The sequence below is a fragment of the Trematomus bernacchii genome, unplaced genomic scaffold (genome assembly GCF_902827165.1).
Source record: "Trematomus bernacchii unplaced genomic scaffold, fTreBer1.1, whole genome shotgun sequence".
In the NCBI taxonomy this organism is placed as follows: domain Eukaryota; kingdom Metazoa; phylum Chordata; class Actinopteri; order Perciformes; family Nototheniidae; genus Trematomus; species Trematomus bernacchii.
The window spans coordinates 16,831,879-16,856,471 of NW_022987973.1; the positions used below are offsets into that span (position 1 = coordinate 16,831,879).

The window sequence follows — 24,593 nt, forward strand, 5'->3', positions numbered from 1 at the left end:
CGCATGCTGGCTCTTACGGAACCGACTAACTTTTTCGTATGTACAGCTCTCAACATGCCCAGACTTGTAGTGATTTTCACCTCTTTTAATACTTTTCGCCTCATTCTGAAAGAAAGAGGTGAAATGTGCCAACGTGACGGCCATCTTGGTGTTGGTGACGTGTGCGAGACCAGAGATGTAGTTCATTGAGTGTTTCACACAAAAAAATGTGTTACTTCACAGTTTTAAGACACATTTTTATTTTTTTGACTTGCAAAATGATCTTTTAAATTGACAAACATCATATGTGTAATTCGTGGCACAATTCAAACGGGATCGAAAGATAATCTTTCTCTCGCCATTGACTTCTTCAATACATACTTTTTCCGAAATAAGGTCCCATGGAGGTCCACCGGAAGGGGAGGGACTTCGCCTCTCTATGGCCCGTCCACTGCCACTCATCAATCAGCTGACCTCTCTGTTCCTTTCATACAACTGCACTCTGAAGCAATGTCCACACTATAAAGGGATACATGTGAAAATGATGTTAACATGTGAAAACTAGAATGGCACTCGGAAAGGTCCCAGTTTGGTGTTTTTCTTTATTTCAGTGCATTCATGAACTTTAAGTCTTAATGTGAAAATGACATGGACACTACAAAGAAGATGGGTGAAATGCCTTTTTTAATGCTCAGAGTACCCTATTCCAAAATGTTAACAAAGATTACATTTGTGCATCAACCCTGTGATTTGGATCCACTCCAAAATGTAATGGGTTCTTTCTTGGCGCATGCTTCATCCTTCCACCATGTTTCATGAAAATTAGGCCTGTAATTTTTCCATAATCCTGATAACAGAAACACAGGTCACAATCCTTCTAAGGTTTGTTCAAACTGGATGGAAACATCCTCAACAGTGTTGGCAAAAAGAAAAAAAGACAGTGTTACTTTTGGCAATCTCACCAGGACTGGAAAGTAAGAAGAAAAGAGGAAAAATAGCTAGAAAATACAGACAACATGGTGTCTGTTCTGCAGGAAGTTCAGTTTAAGATGTCAGCTTATTTTCTCTGGTAAGAGTTTGATACATCAACAACTAAATATTGCAGAAATGAAGCCTGATTCTTAAATTAGGGGTGCAACCAATCAGACTCAATTCGTCCAAGGAATACCATGTTTTAACCGTCTGCTCTCAACATGTCTTCTTAGTCTCAGTACACTTTAACTAGATTATGTGAAGTTATTTTACAGGAAATGCTTCAGGCGTCATTTTCTTGTCTTTGTAGCATGTTCAGTATATCTTCCATATGACAATCAAAGTACATTCTTTTTTTCAGCAGCTTGTGCTCGTTCCTTTTTTCTTTACAGTTGTTTTTATGGCTGCTCATACTGTATGTGTTTTATGTGTAAAGTGCAATTTCCTTTGCCTGTAACATTGAGGGGGGTTGGGCCTGTTTTTGAAGGCAGTGTAGCCCTATTAAAAGCAGGGAAATTAGTTTCTCTGTGGTATGTGTACTGCATAACATAGTCTGCCTCTCTGTGCCTTATCTGTGTGTTATCTGTGCTGAAATGCACTGCTATAATTAACACCTTCTTTCACACATGCGATACAGGTAGACACCAATAAACTAACACACCCTTCTGTTTCTGTTTTACAAAATACTTCCAAAATGAAAAAGAGGTCTTCAGCAAACAACTTACTCAGCTAGCAATAAAAGCAGCTAAGAACGTTAAACACTGCAAAGTTACCTGTAGGGTTTCAAATCATGTTGCTTCATCAAGTTTTCTTAAGTACTTATGGTGTGATTGCCTTATTGTCTAATGGTTGAAATGAAAACCAACAAAATCTACAAACTATTATTCGGAACAAGCTTAAATTGTCTGGCAACTTTTGAAAAATATCTTATCTAGTTTTAGAGCTGTTCGGTGGGTGCAGTAATTATAAACAAGTCAAATTAATATGGCCAAACCGGTCTTTACAAAGTTTTAAAAGTGGTAAATGCAATACGACACACTCATCCTTGTGTAATTCAAGAAGCATAGTGTCAATTATTTCATTAATTAGGAACACACCCAGTGAAACTCTGCTAAGTGCCCCGATACACATTCCTGTTTGTCAACTTGTAATATTCTTATTTATATAAATAGTTATCCACGCAATAAACCGTATTTAATTTTGTCTTAATTTACATTATTTAATTTAATATTCTGTTTTTGTACATATCATATTCCATTCACATGTGTATAGAATTTTTGCTCTACTTTTTATTTTGTATTTTTGTATTTTATTATATATGTTTGGAGGAGCTCAGGTCATACGATGTTCATTGCCATTTCTACACTGTAGCTTTGTGCATATGACCATAACACCTTTGAATTGCATTTAAGTGGCCTCTAGCTTTGCTGCATTTACCTTTTTTTATTAATCAAGGTTTATCAAATGAAGCATGTATACAACATACAACATATTACATTATGTATGGTATCCTCTTTATTGGAACTGTTTTGATTGCACCATTTTTGTCTTTATCAATTAAAAGAACAAACGGAAAAGCAAACCCTAACATATTTACTTGTTTTTTGGACTTTGGCTTAAATAGTTGACCTTACAGAAAGGCTTCGTTCAGTCTCTTGTGAATTTCGCATGAATGTTAAACTGTGTGCAGATAGAGTCAAAAGAAGATTATTATAATTACCATTTACCCCGACCCCAATGAGGTCAGATCTGAGCTTCAGCTTTTAGCAACAATTGTTTGCAGACTCATTTCTATAACTGACACAAAGCAAATCGACACAGTAAGAAACCATCTTTGACATGTAGCTAATAAACAGCAGCTACAAGTGGCTCCACATTTGCAAATGGACCCATAAAAACCTTGTTGACCAGACGTGAGAGTTCACAGTCCAGTGCCGACTTGCACGCCTTAGTATAACACATAAACATTCCTTGTAGTTAAAGGTACAATTAAGAGCCACCACAACATTATGCGCCGTGCATACAAAAGCTCGGCCCTGATGACGCTGACACACAAACATGTGAGGCTTTTCAGAAAGATGACTTCACATCGTAGAAAGCTGACCAAACTTGATCCTTGACTGCTGTGCCACAATGGCAGCCATTAAAGAGTCTGACTCACATGGTCCAACCTGTTTAATGTCACCAACGACAAGAATGCAGAGTGTACTTGTCTCAATTTTTACATACATTAAAATAAAATGTATTTTATTTTCAGAAATCACATTCTCAGACCTACAAAAGCAATACAATGTGCAGTTGTTGGTTATAACACTTCACCAAGATGATTTGATGAAATACAGTTTAAAAATCAGTCCACCTGTTTAATGCACACTTTACAAAACCCACTGCATATAAAGAAAAAGGGAGCCTTCCTTATGTATTTCCTGAATACAACACACCATTGTTTCCATGTTTTGCACAGGCTTCAGGTTTTTTTTAAGCCACTGATCCCAGTACAGATAAGTTCAAACAACTCAGATAACATGTGACCTAAGTTTAACTCAAAGCAAAAATGCATGTATTGTTTGTTTTACAAATCAGGTATTTGCTTTGTGGGATTTCCAGCTTTGTCAATATCTTAGTTGAGATTGAGCCTGTCCTGATCTGCTGTATCTTGGAAAAAGTCCCCATGAACAGATTCCTGTTCCGATTACTTGACAGCTATTCCTAATCTCTGAGCGTTCAGGTGATGTAACCAGAGCTGTTTCTGGTTCAGTTGTTCATGGAGGGCTGAGATGAAGAAGACGCCGCTGCAGGTCTCTTCCAGCTGTTCCCCCATTCTGCTTTGTCACTTCCCTCCGGACACACACCTCGAGCTTATCTACTTCAAACCCTTTTCTTTTGAATGTACCGTGCAGACACACATGCACAGTGCTCAGGTAAAATGACATCATGCTTCAAACATTTTCTCTTCTTCGTCCACTGTAGCTCTCCGGCTGTAGATTTGCTACTTTAAATAGTTTTCATTGCACAATGTGAGTAATGCTGTTATTGCAGGGTGTGAATGTGTGCGTGTGTGTGTGTGTGTGTGTGTGTGTGTTTGTGTGTAGGTGCAGAATTATTTGTTTTGATTTCCCAAAAGTGCAACAAGTGTGATTATGTTTGAAAGTTTAGTTTCTCGGTTGCCCTTCACAGTGATAGTCTTTTTTCTAGTCAAGGGCACATATATTGTTTTTTACATGCAGGCCTGAAGAATATATCTTATCTAGGGAGGCGTGTAGCGCAGTGGACTAGTGCGTTGGTGTTCGGATCAGGGGGGCACAGGTTCAAACCCCACTGCAGTCAGCATGTCGTTGTGTCCCTGGGCAAGACACTTCACCCTAAATTGCTCCTGTGGGGATTGTCCACAGTATTGAGTATGTTAGTCGCTTTGGATAAAAGCATCTAACAAGTAACATGTAATGTAATCCAATCCAAAAATATATTTCATTCTCGGACACATAATTAGCATTCACAATGACTTTGTATGATTTCCCTGAACAACGGCTACATTTGGGGCGGTTGTTGTCACTGATAGGACAAACGTTTGGTTGACAGTATGACCTCTGTTACTTTTTTTAGATACTACAGGAACAACATGATGTAGAATTGTATCCTGGCTGATAACCACTCCTTCCTTAATTGTATATCTATTCAAACTAATCCTCCAAATATTTGTCAACAAGGATTAAGTAAAAACATAGTTTGGCTGCTCTGTTTGTCTGTCGTCAGAAGAACAGAGCAGCCCATTTTATTTTTCTTCTTGATAATATATATTTGTAGTTGTTGTGGGTGAGGCTTTTAGTTCCCTGAATGCAATTTATTTCTTAAAAAAAGGCTGATATTTGTGCAGCATTATTAAATTCACCTAATCATTCAAATAATTGTATGTGTTTTTTAATTATACACTTCGTATATATGTTTGATGCTTCTGGCAATCGCTTTAGTTAAAGGTGACCTATCATGCAAAATGCACTTTTGTACGTCTTTTATACATGAATATGTGTCCCCGGTGTTCCAGGGAACTCACAAAGTGTCAGAAAACACAACCCTCTCTATTTTCCTCCATACCCAAATCTCTAAAAAAGGGGCTGCAACGGATCTGATAAAAACTGATCCAGATTTGAACACTGTCCTGACGTCAGGACAGTGGCGCTACGGCTATTGGGCCAACTCCACCAATCAGGAGGAGACAGACACGGCCATTGCCGTTCGAAAGCGCTGGAGACGCTGTAGTACATATGCCAGGCCAGTAGATGGTGCTGTTCTCACAGAATCAGCCCTTGCAAAAACAGAGCTAAAAAATGTCAAATTGAGCAAAATGAGGCATGGATAAAATGCATGATCTGTTTGGTATTTTGAAAAAAAAAAAAAGTATAAATATGCCTTATATAGGTATGGTCCTATACTATATTATTCAAATATAGCATGATAGGTCCACTTTAAATACAAATCTACCTTTCCATCACATCCTCCCATCCCCCAATATGTGCTGGATTTTTCTCACGTGACCTTCATTCTTGGCTGTAGTTTTATGGTAAAGCATTAAAAGACAGATATACTTGATAGTTATCGTGAGATGTTCAGTATTTTCTTTCAGTCAGTTGTTTGTGCTCGTGTGATGGTAAACAGAGAAGCAGCCAGCATGGCCACAACCCTAAATCCCTCCTCCCTATCCTTTAAGCAGCGAGCTGACCATCTGTTCCCTATAACTCGCTGCTCAAAACACACACATACATTAATCACAGTCAGTTAATACCTGCCATTGGCTCTGTGCGTATGGCTTCAGCTTAATTCAGTCAGTCTGGATGCATTGTTTGAGGTTAAAAGAGGTGATGAGTGTGTTTTTGTCTCACATGGGTGTGTGTCTGTGTGTGAAAAGAAGAGAGGTCCTGTGCATGTGTTTGTGCGCATCATGGTCATACTAAAGTTGCTGAGGCAACACATGGCATGAGAGGTTGGATAAGGGGCGACAGGAAATGACCAGGGTTGCAGGAGCCCTTTGTACTCCACCAACTACGCTAGTCCCTGATCCATTTCCTGTTTTCACCTTTTCTTCTGCTGTGGTCCTGTAGCTCATCCAGTTTGGTAGCAGAAGAGGATAATTATAATTTTTCTTCTTAATGCATTCTGATATTCACAATATGTTTATATAATAATGATGCCTGTAAAGTAAAAAGGGCTATGAATAATTCAATAAGACATATTTATAGAAAGTAGAGGTTGCAATGGGCTTCACTCTTTAACAGACTGTTTGGTAGACTCAACTCATCCAGCTGTGATGTGTTCCATCACATTGTGCATGGATCTTCTAGTCAAATTCAGAAAGTAAATCACTCAATGGGATGCCTGTGTTTCATTATTATAAAGACATGTAGATAAAGGAAACCAAAACTAATAAGACTTCTTAAAGGCCTGGTGAAAGTAAAATTGCCTAATCTTTTCTGGTTCCCTCTTCTCAGATGGATGCATTTGTAAATTGTCTTTGTACATGATAGTCAACAAGATTATTTTTTGGACTGTTAAGCAGAAGATTTCAAGACACAACCTCAGCTGTGTATAAACAAAACAGGCGTTTTCACGATGTTCTGACATTTTATAGATGAAAATATAAAAATGATTTCCCAGTTATCAACGTATACAGCATCAGCAATATAATTATTCTTTAAATAATCCGTTTGGAACAGAGGCTCAGAATAAAACAACTTTTTAAAAAGAGGGAGGGATACATAAGATACACATTTAGCTCTTTATACACCAGGAGGAAATGCCTCCACAACACCGTCTTTATTTGTTAGGGGAAACTTAAGTACCATAGTGTGTTGCCGTTACCTACCTAGTACCTACCTTCATGAAAAAGACAGCCAATAGCCACAAGTTAATGCCCATTCTTTGACGTAGAATTTGACGAGACGAGTTGACAGAACCCCTTTCTGTCAACTTGTCGTTCAACAAGACAAATGACAGCGTGACACACAACCACTCCTGGAATTCATTGAACATTTCATACTGATGATACACAAGACTGCAATGCCACCAGGGTTAGAGATGATGAATACATCAGCTATAGCAACGCAGGCTTCATCTGTGGTTGACAGACTCGTTTTGGTTTGAATGAACACCAAACAGCTCTCAAAGCAACATTGAGCTTCATTCAATGATAGCCTTACAGAGCCTGCATAATTTTCCACACAGTCAACGGCCCACCTGCAGTCGTCCACTGTGGCTTTCTTTTTTTTAGAGACATCAGATATTTGGGTTAAAGGCTTATTTTTGGGCGTTCTTAGACGCTGTGCATATGGCCCTAACCTCCACTTTGATTCTATCCAATGCTGAATATAACAGTTATAATTGTTTAAGAGATAATGATGGCCAGTAAAAGTATTTGTGCCCAACCTTTATCTACTGTATGGTGGTGGCGGGTATTGTATGAACATTCCTATTGAATTGAGATTTCAAAAACAACTTTATTTGAATATTTTCGATGTAGTTCATACATGCATAATACAGAACTGTCTAAATGCAGATGAAAGCGTAGAAATCACAGAGCAGCAGAGTTGTTTTCTGTCACTCGTCTCTCTCTCTGTGGCCTCTCCTCACCCCGTGACGCCCCTCCACTGTGTATTATAGAGAGTACTTGAGAATGGCGTGATTGTGTCTTCAGTAAAGAGTGTGGCAGCTGCTGTTCTCTGCTTTGGCAAAGGCTTACGTGTGTGCTTGGGTGTGTGTTAATGGTAATCCTGTAGATCCCGTTGACTTATCCTTTATCCTTTATGAGTATGCATGTCGGGGCTCCTGCTAAAAAAAATGTGGCCCTTTCAGTACATTACATAATAGCACATCGAGTCTGTCATAATCTGACACGTTTCGTAATCTGGCAGACTGCAGAAGGTTTGATTCAACAGTTGGTAGAAGTCTGTTTTTGTTGCAGTGTCAGATAAGTCCTGCTAGTGCTTGGATGTGTTTATTTTGTTGGATCTATTTTTGTGGAATCTGGATGCAGTGTTCTTTTAGAAACAAGTGATATTTCTCCCATACTTAAATCCTCAGGGTATTAATCAATCTTTTGTCTTCTGCTTTACAGTGGTAATGTCTTGACTCGGTGGTCTCTCCAGCCCAGTAAAGGACGAGCCTGTGCAGAGTTGCTGCTAATGGGAACTCCTGCTCCGCCATGAGTGCTCGTGATGGCGTCGGGGGCATGGGCACCCTGGGCCGGCGGCCGCGCTTCGAGAACTCAGAGTTCACCGTGCGCATCTACCCTGGCTCCCTGGCCGAGGGCACCATCTACTGCCCGATCAGCGCCCGCAAGACCACCACAGCAGCTGAGGCCATCGAACGCGTCATTGAGCGCCTGCAGCTGGACCGCACCAGGTGTTATGTTCTGGCTGAAGTGAAGGAATTTGGCGGGGAAGAATGGATTCTCAACCCCAGCGACTGCCCCGTGCAGCGGATGATGCTCTGGCCCCGAGTGGCACTAGAGCACCGGCCACTGTCTGGCGGAGAAGATTACCGCTTTCTTCTCAGGCAGAAGAACCTAGATGGCTCGATTCACTATGGGGGCAGCCTCCAGATGTGGCTGCAGGTCACAGAGGAGCGCCGGCGCATGGTGGAACGTGGCCTGCTGCCACAGCCCGAGGCTCAGGGGGACCACGCAGATCTTTGCTGCCTGCCGGAGCTCAACGAGCGCTCGCTGCTGGACAACCTGCGCTCGCGCTTCCGCCAGGAAAAGATCTACACGTATGTCGGAAGCATTCTCATCGTCATTAACCCCTTCAAGTTCCTGCCCATCTACAACCCCAAGTATGTAAAGATGTATGACAACCACACTCTGGGAGATTTGGAGCCACATATTTATGCGGTGGCGGACGTGGCGTACCACGCCATGCTGCAGAAGGAGAGAAACCAGTGCATTGTTATATCTGGGGAGAGTGGATCTGGGAAGACGCAAAGCACAAACTTTCTCATCCATCATCTGACCGCTCTCAGCCAGAAGGGTTTTGCCAGTGGAGTGGAGCAGATCATCCTGGGGGCCGGGCCAGTACTAGAGGTAAGTGAAACATGAGCAATCTGGGATTCAATACAAACCTATATGTTGTTTGCTAATATGCTCTGCTGTCAACAAAGCTGGGAGACTTGGCCTCGAGTCCAACCCAAGTTAAACAAATAATGACTTGAGATCTGAGTTATGTGAGCCTTCTTGACTGATTGACTCCATAAAAATTAGACCTTACTTAAAAGGAAAAACATTTGTGTCAAGATTGTGAGTCTTAGTTTTTCCTCAACTTAACCAAGTGTTAAAAGGACGGAGTATCAACTCCTGTGCGGATTGTAAAGCCCTTTGAGAGAAAAAAAATTGTGATCTTGGTATAAATTAAATTGACTTGACTTGGGACTGGACTTTGAGTGATCATGTCAGCAGATTAGTTGCCACACCTTATTAAGAAGCTTTCATTACCTAAAAAAGGTCTGCTCAAGACTTCATTACCCAGATCCTGTCTCCGATGTCTCTGCAGGCTTTTAGTTTCAAGTTGGCTGGAACAAATTGAATTAATACTTGCCTTGAATGACTGGAGACTTGACTTTGATTCACATTAAAACATAGTACACATTAGTTTAACCATAACACAAAAGGTGAAGTATTACGTGTGGATACATTTAGGTTACATCAATGTGTGTGAACCGTAGTGTTGAGTATGAATCGATTGATTCCTTCCACCATTCTCAACATGACTCGCTGTGAATGTATTTCCGTGTGGCTTTTAACATCAGTTACACAACACTGCCACAACTGTCTCTATGGTTGACCCCGGGTTGTGTCCTCATACAGAGGTTTCAGTCCAGCTGTGTGGGGATTATGTAGCACACACAGAGGATCTCTCTATCTCCAACTGCCAGTGCTGGCTCAGTGGTTACAGTTGTGGATTCTTGTTTTTGTGATTACAGTCTTTATTTTTGTTGCACAGTGGAAAGGTTGTCTCAAGGTAGAGGCCCAGTCAAAGGTTGTGAAGGAAACTGGTTGTTTTCATATCACTCAAAACATTCCTCTCATATTCTTTTGCCTCTTCAGGGACCTGTCACTTTTTAAGGCAAGGCAGTCAAGAGTCTTTGACAAGTTCACAACCACACATTGTTTTCTCATTTGTCTTTTCAACATCAACTGAATTCCTGACCATTGCATAACACCCTTTAACTGTATGCACAATGCTTCCAGTCAACAAGGCAAATACTGGTTGCTTATTGTCAGGAGTGTTGTAATTTATAAGGGTTTGTATCATTCACTGTCAAATCAACTGACCACCTGCTGTTTGCACTTGATTAACTTACCAAGAACAGGGCTGGATCACAGAAGTGCATACATTCATTCTGATATTTATTATGGATATAAAACCAGCATTAACAATTGTGTTCATTATCTAACAGCCAAAAAATGAATAATATTTGACTTAATGGCAACTCAAGTTTTGTCTGATTTAAATTGTTGCTATCGCAGTCCAAAAGCGGATTTATTTATTTCATTTCCTCCCCATGTAAAGAAATAAAAAGGCTCCCAATTTCCTCTGCATCAGTGTCAAGTTGAAGCTGGCAGCTTAGTAAGAAGCCAAGTTCAAAGTTAACTGTCATGAAAGCACCCTTTGCAACAAGTAGCTCTACACTGCGATTTATTGCCTTCGGTTTAGCAAACACAGTTCTCAGGAATGCCATTCATCGGTGTGACTCCCGGGTTAATGAGTAAGCATATTGGGTTAATCCTCAATGGAGCAACACGAGTGAGTAGTTTTGAGTGCAGAGGAGCAGCCTTTAATTGTTTGCACAGTAAGATTGCGTATCTGCCCGCTGGTGATTAATGCCAAGACTGGAGCTGCGGTGCAACTGAAGATCGAGATGGAGCAAAGGAGAGGAGGAACAGCAGCCAGAATTACCTCATAGGAACTATTTATCTTCATTTCCTTGTAGCTCTTCATTCAGGAAAGTCGACAAGCAGCACAGGAGGAATGACACACGCCATTTTCAATACATTCTGTTGATTGGTTCTCCTTCTGTAATTGTGTGTAGTTGTAGTTCATCACAGAGATTGATGCCCTAGTGGCCGTAGAGAGTTGAGAGTTGAACTGGAGTTAATGTTCTCAAATTCTAATGTAAAGAGCTTTCAATTTAACCTTGAACTCTGACATGGGCCATTGGTTTTTAAGAGCTCTGCTTCAGTTGGCTTGAAGAGGAACTTTGATTTTCAACATCAAAGTTGTAGGTGTTTGGGAGTAGTAGAAGAATGTCTCAGTCAGGTTAACATCCAGAAATGTCTGATATCGAAAACCAGGATAGTGTTGAGCCATCCCCCTAAAGTCAACAATCCTTTAGCATAGCAGACAGCCGTTTCCTGCTGACTGTCAGTCGCAGGGCAAGCTCAGCCCGAAGCCTAAAGCGTAGAGAGAGAGTTTTTTTTTTAAACTCCTGATATAGGATATCACTTACAAGAGGTTTTGGTCTTTCTGGAAACCAGTAAACAGCTGCTACTGTTACTTGTTAAGATCCTGACAAGCCCTGTCACTCAAGTGCTTCAATTAATAAAGCTCAGCTTAAAGGAGATGAAAACATAAACCATGTGAACCACAGTGAATTACAGTATTTTGTCTGAACATTGTTTTTATTCCAAATGAAGGCAATCAGAGATGTCGAAGACTTCAACTGTGGGTCAGAGATTGAAGGGGAAAAGACAGATTTGATGAATCCTTCAACACCTTTGGACTTCAATTGACCCCGCACAATGAAGACGAGTACAAACAAGATATGACTCCAATTGACATTAAGCTTTACATTCCTGTGACTACGTACAGTACTTGCACATTGGAATTTATGGTGTGAAATAGTTTGGCTCTTTTTTGTCTCCATGCCAACATCAAACATTATATACAGGAAGTTTTGAATCACACAAAAGAAATTCAGTAACAATGTATATAGAAACTCTTTCACCCAATCCATAACCTTGTGTGGTTATATTTTAATTTACAACACTGACTTTTACTGTAGTGCAATGGATAATGGACGACTTTGAAGGAAGGCTTCGCAGCAATAGCCGCTTTCACACCAAGCAATTTGCTGTACTTAGTGCCGGCACTTAGTGCCTGGCACTTAGTACCCCCAGGGCACGAAGTAGATCGCGTTCACACCGGAATAAGTTCCCTGAGGGAAGATTACGCAAATGAAGCCGCTGACGTCACTTCTTCTTCTGCTTTGGGTTTACTGGCAGGCCGCAAACCACTTCACGGCGTATACTGCCACCCGAAGTTTCCGGCTGGAAGTCCCCGGAGTTGGGGACTGGCTTCAGTAGAAGCTGCTGGGACTCCCAGCAGCTTCTACTGAAGCCTTCCGAGTAAATCGCCAGAACGCCGACACCTCCTCATCTCCACCGCTCCCATGTTTTTTTTTGTGTTGCCATAAGTTATTCTCTCTCCGTTGGTGCGCGGGGCTAATGCTAATAATGCTAATGCCAGTAAATACAATGGCGCCTTCACAAAACTTTTCAGAGTTTTACGGGGCGTGGTTTGCAATTCGCCCAGCCAATAGAAATTGGTACTTTTTTCTCCCCAGGATAGTACCACCTCTCAAGCAGGTACTAAAAATGGGGGTAAAAGTTCCCGGCACTAAGTACTCTTTTTGGTGTGAACGCAAAATAAGAGGTACTAACGGAACTAAACGGGAAAAGTACGGGGAAAAGTACTCCGGTGTGAACGCACCTATTGCTTCTGTAGCATTTAGAGGTGTAAAAGCTGCTTGATTCTCTGCTTGATGTCCATTTGTTTTGACAGTGCTAATCAGTAATGCTGGGTCAGTGCAGATGTTTTGTCTTCGCTTCTTTGCAATATCTCTACAACGACCAAATATCTGTTGGATTGATGCATTTTTGATAAAAAAAGGTTTTATCTTGTGTGGTTCGGGGATGGATTCTTGTTGGTGCACTATAGTTATTTATTTGTAGTTTTCTTGTGCTAGCTAGTGTTTAACTACCACCCAGGCTTTGTATCCAGATGTTAGCCTGTTACATATTTTTGTTTCAGGTGGCTACCTGACATTTAGGAATGATTTCAAGCACAGTCGGGGAATGAATGTCCAAAGTAGGTATAATAAAGAGAGATGTGCTTAAAATGGGGCGTCGGGTTGAAGAATAGTTACCATAATGAAACTTTTTCTGCTTTACTGTCTACCAATGTTCCCTGTATATATACAGTATATCTACAGAATTGACTCTCAACAAATAGGTAAAACCACCCAAAAACATTTGTTAAAAAGAATATTACAGCAACTTTATAATAATGTATTTTTATTCTTGAATAAAACACATAAAGATTTAAATTCACAGCATTGTATGGTACCAATACAGAGTATAATGAGAAGGAACTGTCTGAACTTGGTTGTTGACACTGCTGAAAACAAAGACTGTTCACAGGAAGTGTGGTCATTTGTTTTTTACATGTGAGCCAAGTGGCATCTTAATATGAGCTCAGCTGTCTTCTGCCCCCCCCACCACCCCCCTTGGGTCAGAAAGGAGAGTATGGGTTTACCTCACGCCGCTCACTCTGACACTGCATCATCACAATCTGCTCTACAAGACCATAGGCGTCATAAGCCATTAGTGCATGAACAGAGCTAATGATGTGTGTGTGTGTGTGTGAGAGAGGGTGAGAGTGGTACAGATACATACATGCTCTCTATCAAACTTATGTTATGGCAACTTACATACAGATTCATTAGAGATGTATTAGTGTTACTAATGTCCACCATGGTTCTAAACAAACATAGTTAAAGAAGTAATCCACATTATCTATATATTATTTTGATAATCATTTAATGAAATATACAGTTTTCTTATACCATAGTTAACAAGATATTTTGGAGTTTAGGTAAACTACTTTACTATTGGTAAAACAAAAGCCACATAAAGGTATCCTATTTGGGCTTTGTAAAATGGCAAGGGGATTTCTTCTAGGGCTGTGCGATTATGGCAAAAATCATAATCACGATTATTTTGGTCAATAATTGATATCACGATTATTAAATACGATTATTCATTGACTTTGAAAACATCCATTTATAGAACTTTTAAATACAAATAATAATTTGAACAGTATCTTTTTAACTGTTGATTTCCCTGAGCGTATAATTCAACTCAAAACCAATACAAAAATAAATAAAATAAATGATACATTTATATCTACATTTAAATAAATAATATCAAAATAATAAATACCAATAAACAAGATCAACAAATATTTTGGAGCGCACTTCAACAAGCTACTAAACATATATAAATATGATAAATACAAATAAATTAGATCAAATATGTTGCAGTGCAGTCACAACCTAGCAAAGCAAAATAATCGTTTTTTTCGATTATGTTGTTTTCGTAATTGTGGCAGGCCAAAATCGTAATTGCGATTAAAATACGATTAATTGCACAGCCCTAATTTCTTCCCATTTTATAGACATACAATTTATCAATAAATAATTGATTAACCTATAGTTAATTACAGCTCCAGAACCAATATATGACATTGTTTTAGGCTACTTGTATTGCTTTGTTTGATTAAGAGATTTACTGAATACTTGTAGTTGTTTCTTAGAAGTTCTCATCAGCCCCAGTAGGCGGCTGTTTCCAGTTAAAAAGCTGTAAGAAAGAGCTGTACCATCTGGACGCCAACTTTTCTGGGCATACATTTTTGTTGTTGGCGACTGGCGAGCAAAACACAGCTTTATGGAGAGTTAATGTTCAACATGCATTGATCACGTGACCATAAACTGTGTCACACTAGAACAACTGTATAAGCCATTATGCTGGCTCTGTCAGTTTGTTTTTATTTTTCCAAACCCTGTTTAAGGTTTGTCTTCTTTAGAAAACAGCATCATAGCAGAGAAAACATGTCAGACATATTGCAATTCTTGTAGTTCTTTTTTAATGTACAACACATCTCGATGATTAATACCACATACTAGTTGTTTCATTCTTATTTTGTAATGTAAGGGACCTGCAGACCTTGTTGGCTCGGTAAGGTCTGGAGCTCAACAGAAACACTCCTTTGTGAGTCTAGGTCTGAAGTTTCACCTCTCAGCATCTCCTTCACTGCTACTCAGAGATGGCAAAAGTACACACATCCTTTACTCAAGTAGAAGTACAGATACTCGTGTTTAAAAATACTCTGGTCAAAGTAGAAGTACTCACTAAACTTCTTTACTCAAGTAAAACTAAAGAAGTATGGGCTTCGAAATGTACTTAAGTAAAAAGTACCCATAACTACCATCTGTTTTAAAGAGTACCTGACCTCCCTTTATATTAATAGAACAATAATGTCATTGTGAGCTAATGAATGTTTAGAAGCTGAACAACGGCAAAATGACAACGTTTTCATTGGTCCCTCTTCTTTAGAGAAGACCAGGAAGTGATGGATACACGGATCGTGTTAAAATCAATAGGCACGCAATGACTCTAAATAATAATTATCACGCCACCAAACACAGATTAAAACTAAAGTAACAAACCTGTTTTGAAAATGTAAGAAGTAGAAAGTACAGGTATTTGCGTACAGGTATAACAGTCGTCAGAAAAATAAGTAGTGGAGTAAAGTACTGATACCAGAAAAATGTACTTAAAGGTAGGGTAGGTAAGTTTGAGAAACCGGCTCGAGATCGCTAGAATTTGAAAATACACAACCGGAGAAAATCTGCCACTTCCTTACAGAGCCCCTCCTCCAACACACACGAACGCGCACATGACCAATGAGGGCACGAGATAAGTTTGTGCACAGATGGAAGGCTGACAGGCAGGTAGGCCATCCAGTTATTTTAGCCGGGCCGGGTAAAATGATTGGTCGTGCTTTTTACAGTATTACGGCTTCCACAGATGTTGATTTTTTGTCAAAGCATTTATTGCTATCGGGATGTTAAGAGCATTCCATGGAATATAACAAAAAGTGTATCTCGAGCCGGTTTCTCAAACTTACCTACCCCACCTTTAAGTACAGTAACGAAGTATTTGTACTCCACTACTTCCCACCTCTGCTGCTACTTCGATACACCCAGAGATAGAAATGCACACACATTTAAAACCATCTCCCCAGACACTCCTCTTACACTGTTTAGGATTAGTGTGTATTACTGGGATCTCCACAAATTGGGCGGGGTCGAGAGAGATTTAATGTGCTCTGAAAGTGTTGTTTTCCTCCGGCCGGGGTGGAAAAAGAGACGAGAGACGGGAAATGTTGGAGTGTCATTTATGTGCAGTGTTGAGGATGAGGTGTTAAGCAGCACTGTGTGTTTTAATTTAGATAAAAACTGGTTGGTGTGAAAGCTTATATTGGGGCTCGGCGTATAGTCTGCATTCTCTGGTTGAGTAACATGCAGCGTGCAACTTTCGAGAGCCTTGTTATCTGTGCTGTGCTGGACTGGACTGGGGTAGCCTAAGGACATTATTGTTATGAGCAAAACAAACACACAGTAGCAAGTTACACAAGCAACTCACCACAGGATTGTTTGTATCAACGAAGAGGCTAGCGGTTATGTTGCAGAATAGAGTTACATTCGTTTCTATGCTCAAATTGTCCCAGATGATCGAGGGAAGGCTGATCTGTCACAGAAGTTAGTGGTGGGATCAATCTCAGAGAGATCTTAGTTAAACTTTTTATTATCTGTTATTATTTTTCTGTTTAATATATTCTACTATTTGTTGTTTAATTAGCTCAGCCAATATGGAGTAGAAGACTTGACACTGAATTTAAGCCCCTGTGCCCCTTGGGTTTACTTTCCCTATGCATCAAATTCATCCCTTTATTGGAAGTTAAAATATTTGGTATTCAAACCGAGTTAAAGAAATATTTCTTTGTGAAAAAACACGGATAACTACGTTATATCATATAACCATAAAAACACCTTCTTTTATGCTTGAAGTTTTTCCAACTTTTTAGCTGTAATCTCTGTTAAAAAAAAACTGTTACTTTGTCATTTTATTTTAGTAAAATCTTACTTCAGCTAGTTTCATCTGGTCAGATTTTTAAGAAGTGATAATAACACCAGTGTTACTAACTGGAGATGACAAATGCCAACAACAGCTGCTACTTTTCACCGACTATTTATCTCTCCTACCCGGTGCCAAGCTGTTATTCTCCTCTGAAACTGTATACATGAAGCCTGGTACCACTGTCTGGAAAGAGGAGTACATTCTGTTCCTGCTTTGTCATCTACAGAGCAGAGGCTCGTGTTGATACAGCTTTCTACTCTGACTGTAACAGCTTGAGATCAGAGGTCAAAGAAAGATTTGGTGAAGCTTCATCAAAGGGTCACTGTGATTGGTTTGGCTTCCAAGCTGACGTTTATTTCAATGTGTAGCCGGTCAAAGCAAACTTCAATTAAACTTTACTCAGTTCTCCAGTTGGATCTGTGGCATGTTACAGATAATGAAGTGACTTATTCTAATTTAAATACATCTGTTGACACAGACTCAATTACTTAACATCTATGTATAGCTGAGCCAATTCACTTTTAGATATAATAATTTGCAACTATGTTTGTAATCAAATATTTCAATCATTGGTCAAGCAAAAAACCTCGTTGTTTAAGCTTTTCAAGTGATACTAAATGCATTTAAATTTCTAGGGTCTTCTCCTTAAACAAGAAACTCCCGCCCGTAGGGCTTATTTTTTTCCCACGAAACTGTGTCTCAGGGCTTAACATTTAACAACCTATTAATGCGTCATACCCACTTAACGGGAAAAAACTCAGCTATCAGACAATATTAACCAATTTTACTGAAACAAAACACAACCCTAACGCCGAGCCTCTGAATTAGCCCTGAGCGAGAAAATGCTAACGCACTTAGCACAGAACTCACGGTATAAATACTTTATTACTTATCGGATCTGCACAAACAAGATATCAGATTAAAGCTGAGATTCCACAGATTCTAGCGGTGTAAGTATCATCACTGTGCGACCAAAAGTTGCGGCAGCTCAGGCAAACCCAGACAACACACAGCGTAGCTTTACTGAGCCAAAACGGCAAACATGTCTTACCTTTGCTGTTTTTCTGATCAAAAGTTGTGTTCACTGGCATTAAAACGAGAAAAACGCTGCTGAAGGTTAATCCAATGTGTCCGTGTCACTTTGAAATTATTACTGATAATCCATCCTTCCATTTTTGACAAAAACGGAGATTTCATATTAGCTGCTATTAGCTGCTATTAGAGCTACAACCCAGCTTCCGGTTTTGGGCAAACTGCGTGCGCATCACTCTCACTCCTCAATGGAAATGTTTAGATGGATTTAGGAACTTCCCCTCAATTCTATTGGCTCTAACGGTTCAAAAGAGGTGTCAATCATCAAAATCGACCAATGGATTCCAGACATATGGCAAATACACCCAAATGATCCCAGAAGTGTTTTTTTTTTCTAAATCTCTCTAAAAAGGTCAAATTTCACTTGTTTTGCATCAATCTTGATACAGGGTACTTGTTATATGTTATAGTTTGGATTCCTAAAGCTTTTAGTCTACTATCCCATCATTCAAGGGTGGTTTTCACTATAAGTAATGTTTCTTTTTTGGACGGACACTATAATTTAATTTTTTTACTATGTTCAAACAGGTTTATCATTGCTTTGAGAAAAAATATTATTAATTTACCCCTTTTTAGAAGTGAAGATATAGTAATTTGTTCTAGGAATGTCATTTTCGAGCCTGAGGCCTGAAAAACAGGCTTGGGGCTTAACAGGTTAACATCTGTGCAGATCTATGTTATCAGCATAATAGTATGGCCGATAAAGTAACCTTTCTTACAGGATGTGAAAGCCTGTCCGTTGTATCTCTCATCACACTTTTTGAGCCAACATTTTTGTCGTCGGCAACAGATGTCTGCAGCAGCCCGACAATGAGGCTGTTTGTGTCCCCTCACAGGCTCTTTATTTATGCTGCGCTACGCCAGAGTTTGCAGGTGCCTCGTCAGCAGCACACACACACACACACACACACACACACACACCCCTGTCTTGTTAATGCCCTCAACTATGGCTGTTTAGATTTTTTGGTTTTTCTGATGATGGGTCTAATTTTTTAGATTTGGACTGTTCATGAGACTAAAGAGGATATCAAGATGTATAAGTTGTGGCTTTAGGTTTTGCGTAACTACTTTTTTTTTTACAATTGATTGTGAAAATAATCTTTAGTTGCACCCCAGCAGTCCTCGTAGTATTTAAATTCAGAACGGAAATTCCTGGAAGTAGCAGAAAAAGAGTTGAAGTGAAATTGTTCTGGTTTTCTTTCTCTTTGATGACAAACACACGCGCAGTGTCCTCCCTTCTCTTGCTGTGACTTTGTTCATCTGCTGCTGGCCAGATGTTGTCTTCCCCTTGTCCTCCTTCCTGAAACACTCTGATTTTTGAAAGAAGCGGATGTTCAGGGTTGTTAAAAAACCCTCCCCTCTACGGTCCTGGCAACTACAAAAAGAAAACCGTCCACAAAATCTTCTTTTGATGCTTTTTGCCAGATACCAACAGATAAAATCTGAAACCTCCTCTCCTCACATAGATTTTCCATTCTCATGATTTTGAGTATCAGTAAAGTATGTTACATTAATGCTTTAAGCACAGCCTTCACTCCTTGTGTGTGAGTGTGTGTGTTTTGGGGGGGGGTGGTATTGTGGTCATCTTGTGTATCTCTTATGACCAGATGTGCTGTAATAAAGCAGAGTGTGAAAAAAGCACACATCTGGAAGAGAGCAGAAAACATGAGGGATGTCGCCCCCAGAGCAATAAGTCGCTAATGGAAAAATCATCCGAGCCGGCCATGTGCTGCTCTGAATGTCTTTCTGCTAGTTTGTCTTTGAGTTTTTGCTGCCACGTTGACGAAAGTTAGATGGCAGGTGGTCACCTCTTCTGGACATGGACGTTTATCAACGATAATATTTGACTTTTGTACTCCTGATACGTTATCACTGCAGGAAATAAAAAGCAATTATAAAGTGCCGTTATCATCTTCCTTAATCTGTGTCACTCTATTACTGTCTTCCTCTGTTGGCCCATAGCGACAATAGCGGTCTGTCTATCTCCACTGGCCCATCCCACTGAGAAGATAAGTGTCACGGCTAAGAATACATCTTTGTGCTCTGCGGCATGTTGGAGTGTGAATGACCCATTAACTATCCCAGACAAGGGCTCTGAAGAGGCGTTGTGGTGCCTTTTAGTAAGTGTGGAGATTATTCTGCCCTTCTATCATAAAGCCTTTAACAGCCAGTGACTTCCAGACACCACTGCTTTGCTCAATTAACGCTGACCTTGGGATTAAATCATTAAAGAACAGGATAATGATAAGTACAGTGGCAACCTCTTCATAATGTATATAATGTGACATTTTCACAAGTTACCTTTGCTTGATAATTATATTAAATTAATGGGGTTTTGAATTTGTAGGACAGGTAAAGTCAAGATAATTTGAAATTATAGTTTCACAAATGGGTAACAATAATGAACAATAGTGATCCCAACGTTGTCCTTGAAGATGCCAAAAAAGGCACAGTAAAGTGTTTTCAGGTCAATCAGCTGTAATATGACCACCAAGGTTTGGTACACACATGTGGCTCTACATTCCTCTTTAAATAGTCTGTTCTGATCAACTTCCCTATCCTCTGCAAACTTGGAGATCATCTTTCTGTGGTCTTATCAATTCAATTCAATTCAAAGGAGCTTTATTGGAATGAACATATACAAAACATAGTATTGCCAAAGCATGATGTACAAGGTGTTACAACAAAATAATAATAAAGAAATAACATACATGCCATTGACGACAACTTGTCATGGCCACACGTTGCACTCCTTAAGATAACATAAGAAAATATATGATTTATTTATCCCTATAGGTGTCTTAGCAGGGCATTAAAAGACATAGAAAACGCCATTTCTAGTTTGGATATGGATCCTGGTTCAGATTTCTGGGCCTTGTATTAAGTGGCTAACAGACCTTCACCTGGCTGATAAAGGGCTTCTACTTGGCTAATTCGCTATTTTTAAATAGACCTGATGAAATGGACAAACCTGCACATGTGCTGCTTCTTACACAAAACCACCACCCGATGTAAACAAGACCGGTTTCAAAGTATTCAAAAAATGTGCTTAGCAACTGTTTTATGAGGGAGGAAATGAATTCAACATGCTTGTTAAGCCTCAAGGATACACACTGAATGTAAAGTTGACTGTATTTGTTTACAAGAAAACACCACAGGGTACCTTCAGAGTACGACTCTGTGATGTGTGCAGTGTATTCTGACTCGCTGCCGGATATAGACTGTGAATACAGGCCTGCCACCGGCTGTGTATTCAAGGGCAACGTTGCTGCATCCTGTGCAAAACATCCCCCAAACAATTGTGATTGGTATGGAGACATGCAAAACGACCCAGAGCGCTTCCCCCTGTACCATAATGATATTGTGTGGAGCCAGACTTTTCTCCAGCGCCAGCTGACGCAGCGCTGTGGAAATAAGTCTGGCTACGTGAGACTAAGTGCAGTGTGGTAATTTGCTTGTAGCTTACTTAGCACTACATTCAAGTGAGCTGAGGTCAACGAATGGGGCCGGACAGTTCTGGATTGGATTAGATAATAAACCACTTAATTCCAGCCAATGTATAACAAAACATGTGTTTGTATTTTGACGGTTTACTGACAGTTAAAAAGACTGATAAATATGCTTTTTGGGGGCTGGTTTAACCCATCTTTGTGTAGTGTACACCAGGTAGCTGGAGGGGACGGACATTCCAGGACTGGCATGGGATGGACAGAGCGCCAATGTTTGTCTCTCAGATGTAACTAATTGGATTGACCTCCTTTCTGTTCCGACCACGTGGCGTAGCTTTAGTGTATTGATTGTGCTAAGTCACTCCCTTCACCTGGCTGCATTGTTTGGCCTTAGTGTTAGCCTAGCTCCGGCCAGCTAATGCTTGACATGTGGCCTACATATGGGCGAGTTGCTGATAAGACCACCTGTTCCGACTTTGCTCCACCATGGCTAACTGTGTTGAGGCCGGAGCTTTACGAACATGACCTGGGTGTCGGCTAATGACAGAGAGGTCACAACATGCACACATATACACTCTCTCACACACATAAAGTTTCCTCTGTCAGCTGAAGTTAGAGGTTAACTGAGGCTTACTGTGTGCATGTTCAGTATTTGTCATAGCAAGAGAAAGCTTTCGAAATTGTGATTACCAAAGCTGTAAACTATTATAGCTAACAGTCAGTGTGATGAGCGGCAGTGCAAGTGTAGTTCTTTAAGGATTTTTATCAAATAAATACAAGGGGAATGCGTGTGTACACCTGTGTGTGAAGGATACAAGGACTTGATAGAGTGGATACAGTAAAATTGGGCCACTAAATATAGTGAGTTTTAAAAAATGATACGAGGAAGATCATATGCCATAAAAAGTGCTGTATAAAAGAACATTAAAACTTGCAATAAAAAGTAGGGGGAAAAAAGAACAAAGAGAACATACCTATGACAGTAATTAACATCAGTATTAAAACACAGCATTTGAGACATGATAAGAGATTGAAGGCTACAAATCCTGGATTTAAAAACAGATATGGAAGCAGTACAGCTTTAGGCCCTAGCCACACGGAGACGGTAACGAAAACGAACCGAATTCGATATCAAAAAAGTCTTACGTCCACACGCAATCGGCACCAGAAACGTGTCCGTCCACACGAGACCGCTTGACCCGCTGGAGACGCTGTAGTACATATGCCGGGCCTGTAAGTGGCGCTGTACTTCCGCCACAAAATACACCAAAAGCAGCGAAGAAGACTTCCCGTGCATGCATGGTTGCCATGGTTACCCTTCTGTTTATTCTCCGCGGTGGATTTAGCAGCAGAGGTGGGGAGAGGCAGGGCTCTGGCTCTTTTTCTCCCTCCCTGAGGCAAGCGTGTGCTCCTGCTGTAAATCTCCCCGGTAGTCCACCAGCAGATGAAAAATACCCACCTCTCCGCCTCTTCCAAAGGACGAGCGGACCATGCGGCAGAGTTTCAGTTAGAATTGTTTTCCCCCGTTCAACATGCCTGTTAAAGTTTAAATCTTCCGGACAAAATTATAAAAGTGCCGGTCAAAGGTCTTCTTTGTTATTTATTGAGCTTTAAAACAAATTAATAACGACTCTATATAATAATATAAGAATAATACACGGAGTCTCTCTTTTCCTCCCCCTCTCCTGACAGCCCGTCAGTATTTTCGTTATCAGGAAATGATCGTATAGGGCGTAATCACGGAGCCGTTTGGCCCCCCAGAGCGTTGCGTCCGCAGATCTACCCACCTTGGGACCCGTTATCGTTATCTGCGTTTCCCTGTCTGGCTCGTGTGGCTGAACCGTCTATGATGGAGAACTGTAGCGGATACGACCCGTTTCGTCTCCGTGTGGCTAGGGCATTAATCTAGGGCAACTGGTTCCACAGTTGTTGAACATTGACTGTAAAGGCCATCTCCCCTTTTTTGGTTTTATCGTCACTGCGGGACATTCAAAAGAGTTACAAAAAATCACAGAGATTCAACAAAGCCTAACCCAAAAAAGGCAAATAAAGCTGCATTCAAATGTTTTCTTCTAAAGTCCATTTCCTTCTTTAGCTTCACAGCTGTTGCTTTCTGGTGTATCTCGATGAACAGATAAATACATAGATGATCTCCATTACCAAGTGCACAAGCAGCTTAAACTCAAACAGTGCTGACAGTGTCGGGTACACAGCTCAGATTTATTATTAGAAAAAAAATGTCTAGATGGAGAGATACTCGAAAGCATGGCCAAGCCCTCAAAATGAAGGCAAATATTTACAAACCTATCTCAACAAGTTAAATGTTAACTGTCACCCTCCAATGAATTTATTTTAAAGCTAGCATGAATATATTTGAATGTGCTGTAAGATTATGTAAGATAAGCGATTAGGAATACTACAGGACTGGATTCCTTCATCTATTAAGTCTGCTCGTGATTTGTAACTTTAAAACCTGCTTTAATCTTCTAGCTCTGTGGAATTTAATAGCTGTTACATGAACAACATGATCATTAACACGCATTTAAATATCCCAAGCAAATCATGTTTGTTACTAATTTCTCACCCAGCCGGTTCTACTATCCTAACATGTAATGGATCCCTCTCTTCACTGCGCTGTGGGAGGCTGTGGCGCAGTGGACTAGTGCGTTGCTGTTCGGATCAGGGGAGCACAGGTTCAAACCCCACTGCAGTCAGCATGTCGTTGTGTCCCTGGGCAAGACACGTCACCCCAAATTGCTCCTGTGGGGATTGTCCACAGTATTGAGTATGTAAGTCGCTTTGGATAAAAGCGTCTAACAAGTAACATGTAATGTAATGCTGTAATCATGCTGTGTGCATTCAGCTCTCTGTGATAACTTGAGAAACTGGGAGAGCTGAGGCCCAGCGAGCAGTGACTGATCTGTAATAACAATTAGCAGCAGCTTCACACTGTTAGTGCGAGGAGACTGTTGAGATTATAAATACTTGTAGAGAGTGAGGTTTATGTTTCTGCGGGGGAGTAATCCTCTCTGACCTGCAGTGTAATGCCCGTGGCCATTTTTTACGCAGCTGGTACC

The 24,593-nt window shown here is 40.3% G+C and overlaps 1 protein-coding gene across 6 annotated transcripts in view; it reads left to right on the forward strand.

The window, feature by feature from the left end:
* myo9aa (myosin IXAa) overlaps positions 1–24,593 on the forward strand; it is a 105,271-nt gene that overhangs the window by 18,113 nt on the left and 62,565 nt on the right. For all 6 annotated transcript variants that reach the window (XM_034116405.1, XM_034116407.1, XM_034116406.1 and 3 more), the window contains exon 2: positions 8,057–9,019. In XM_034116405.1, the coding sequence (XP_033972296.1) occupies positions 8,144–9,019 (876 nt within the window). In that variant the 5' untranslated portion in view covers positions 8,057–8,143. The remainder of the gene's footprint in view (positions 1–8,056; positions 9,020–24,593) is intronic.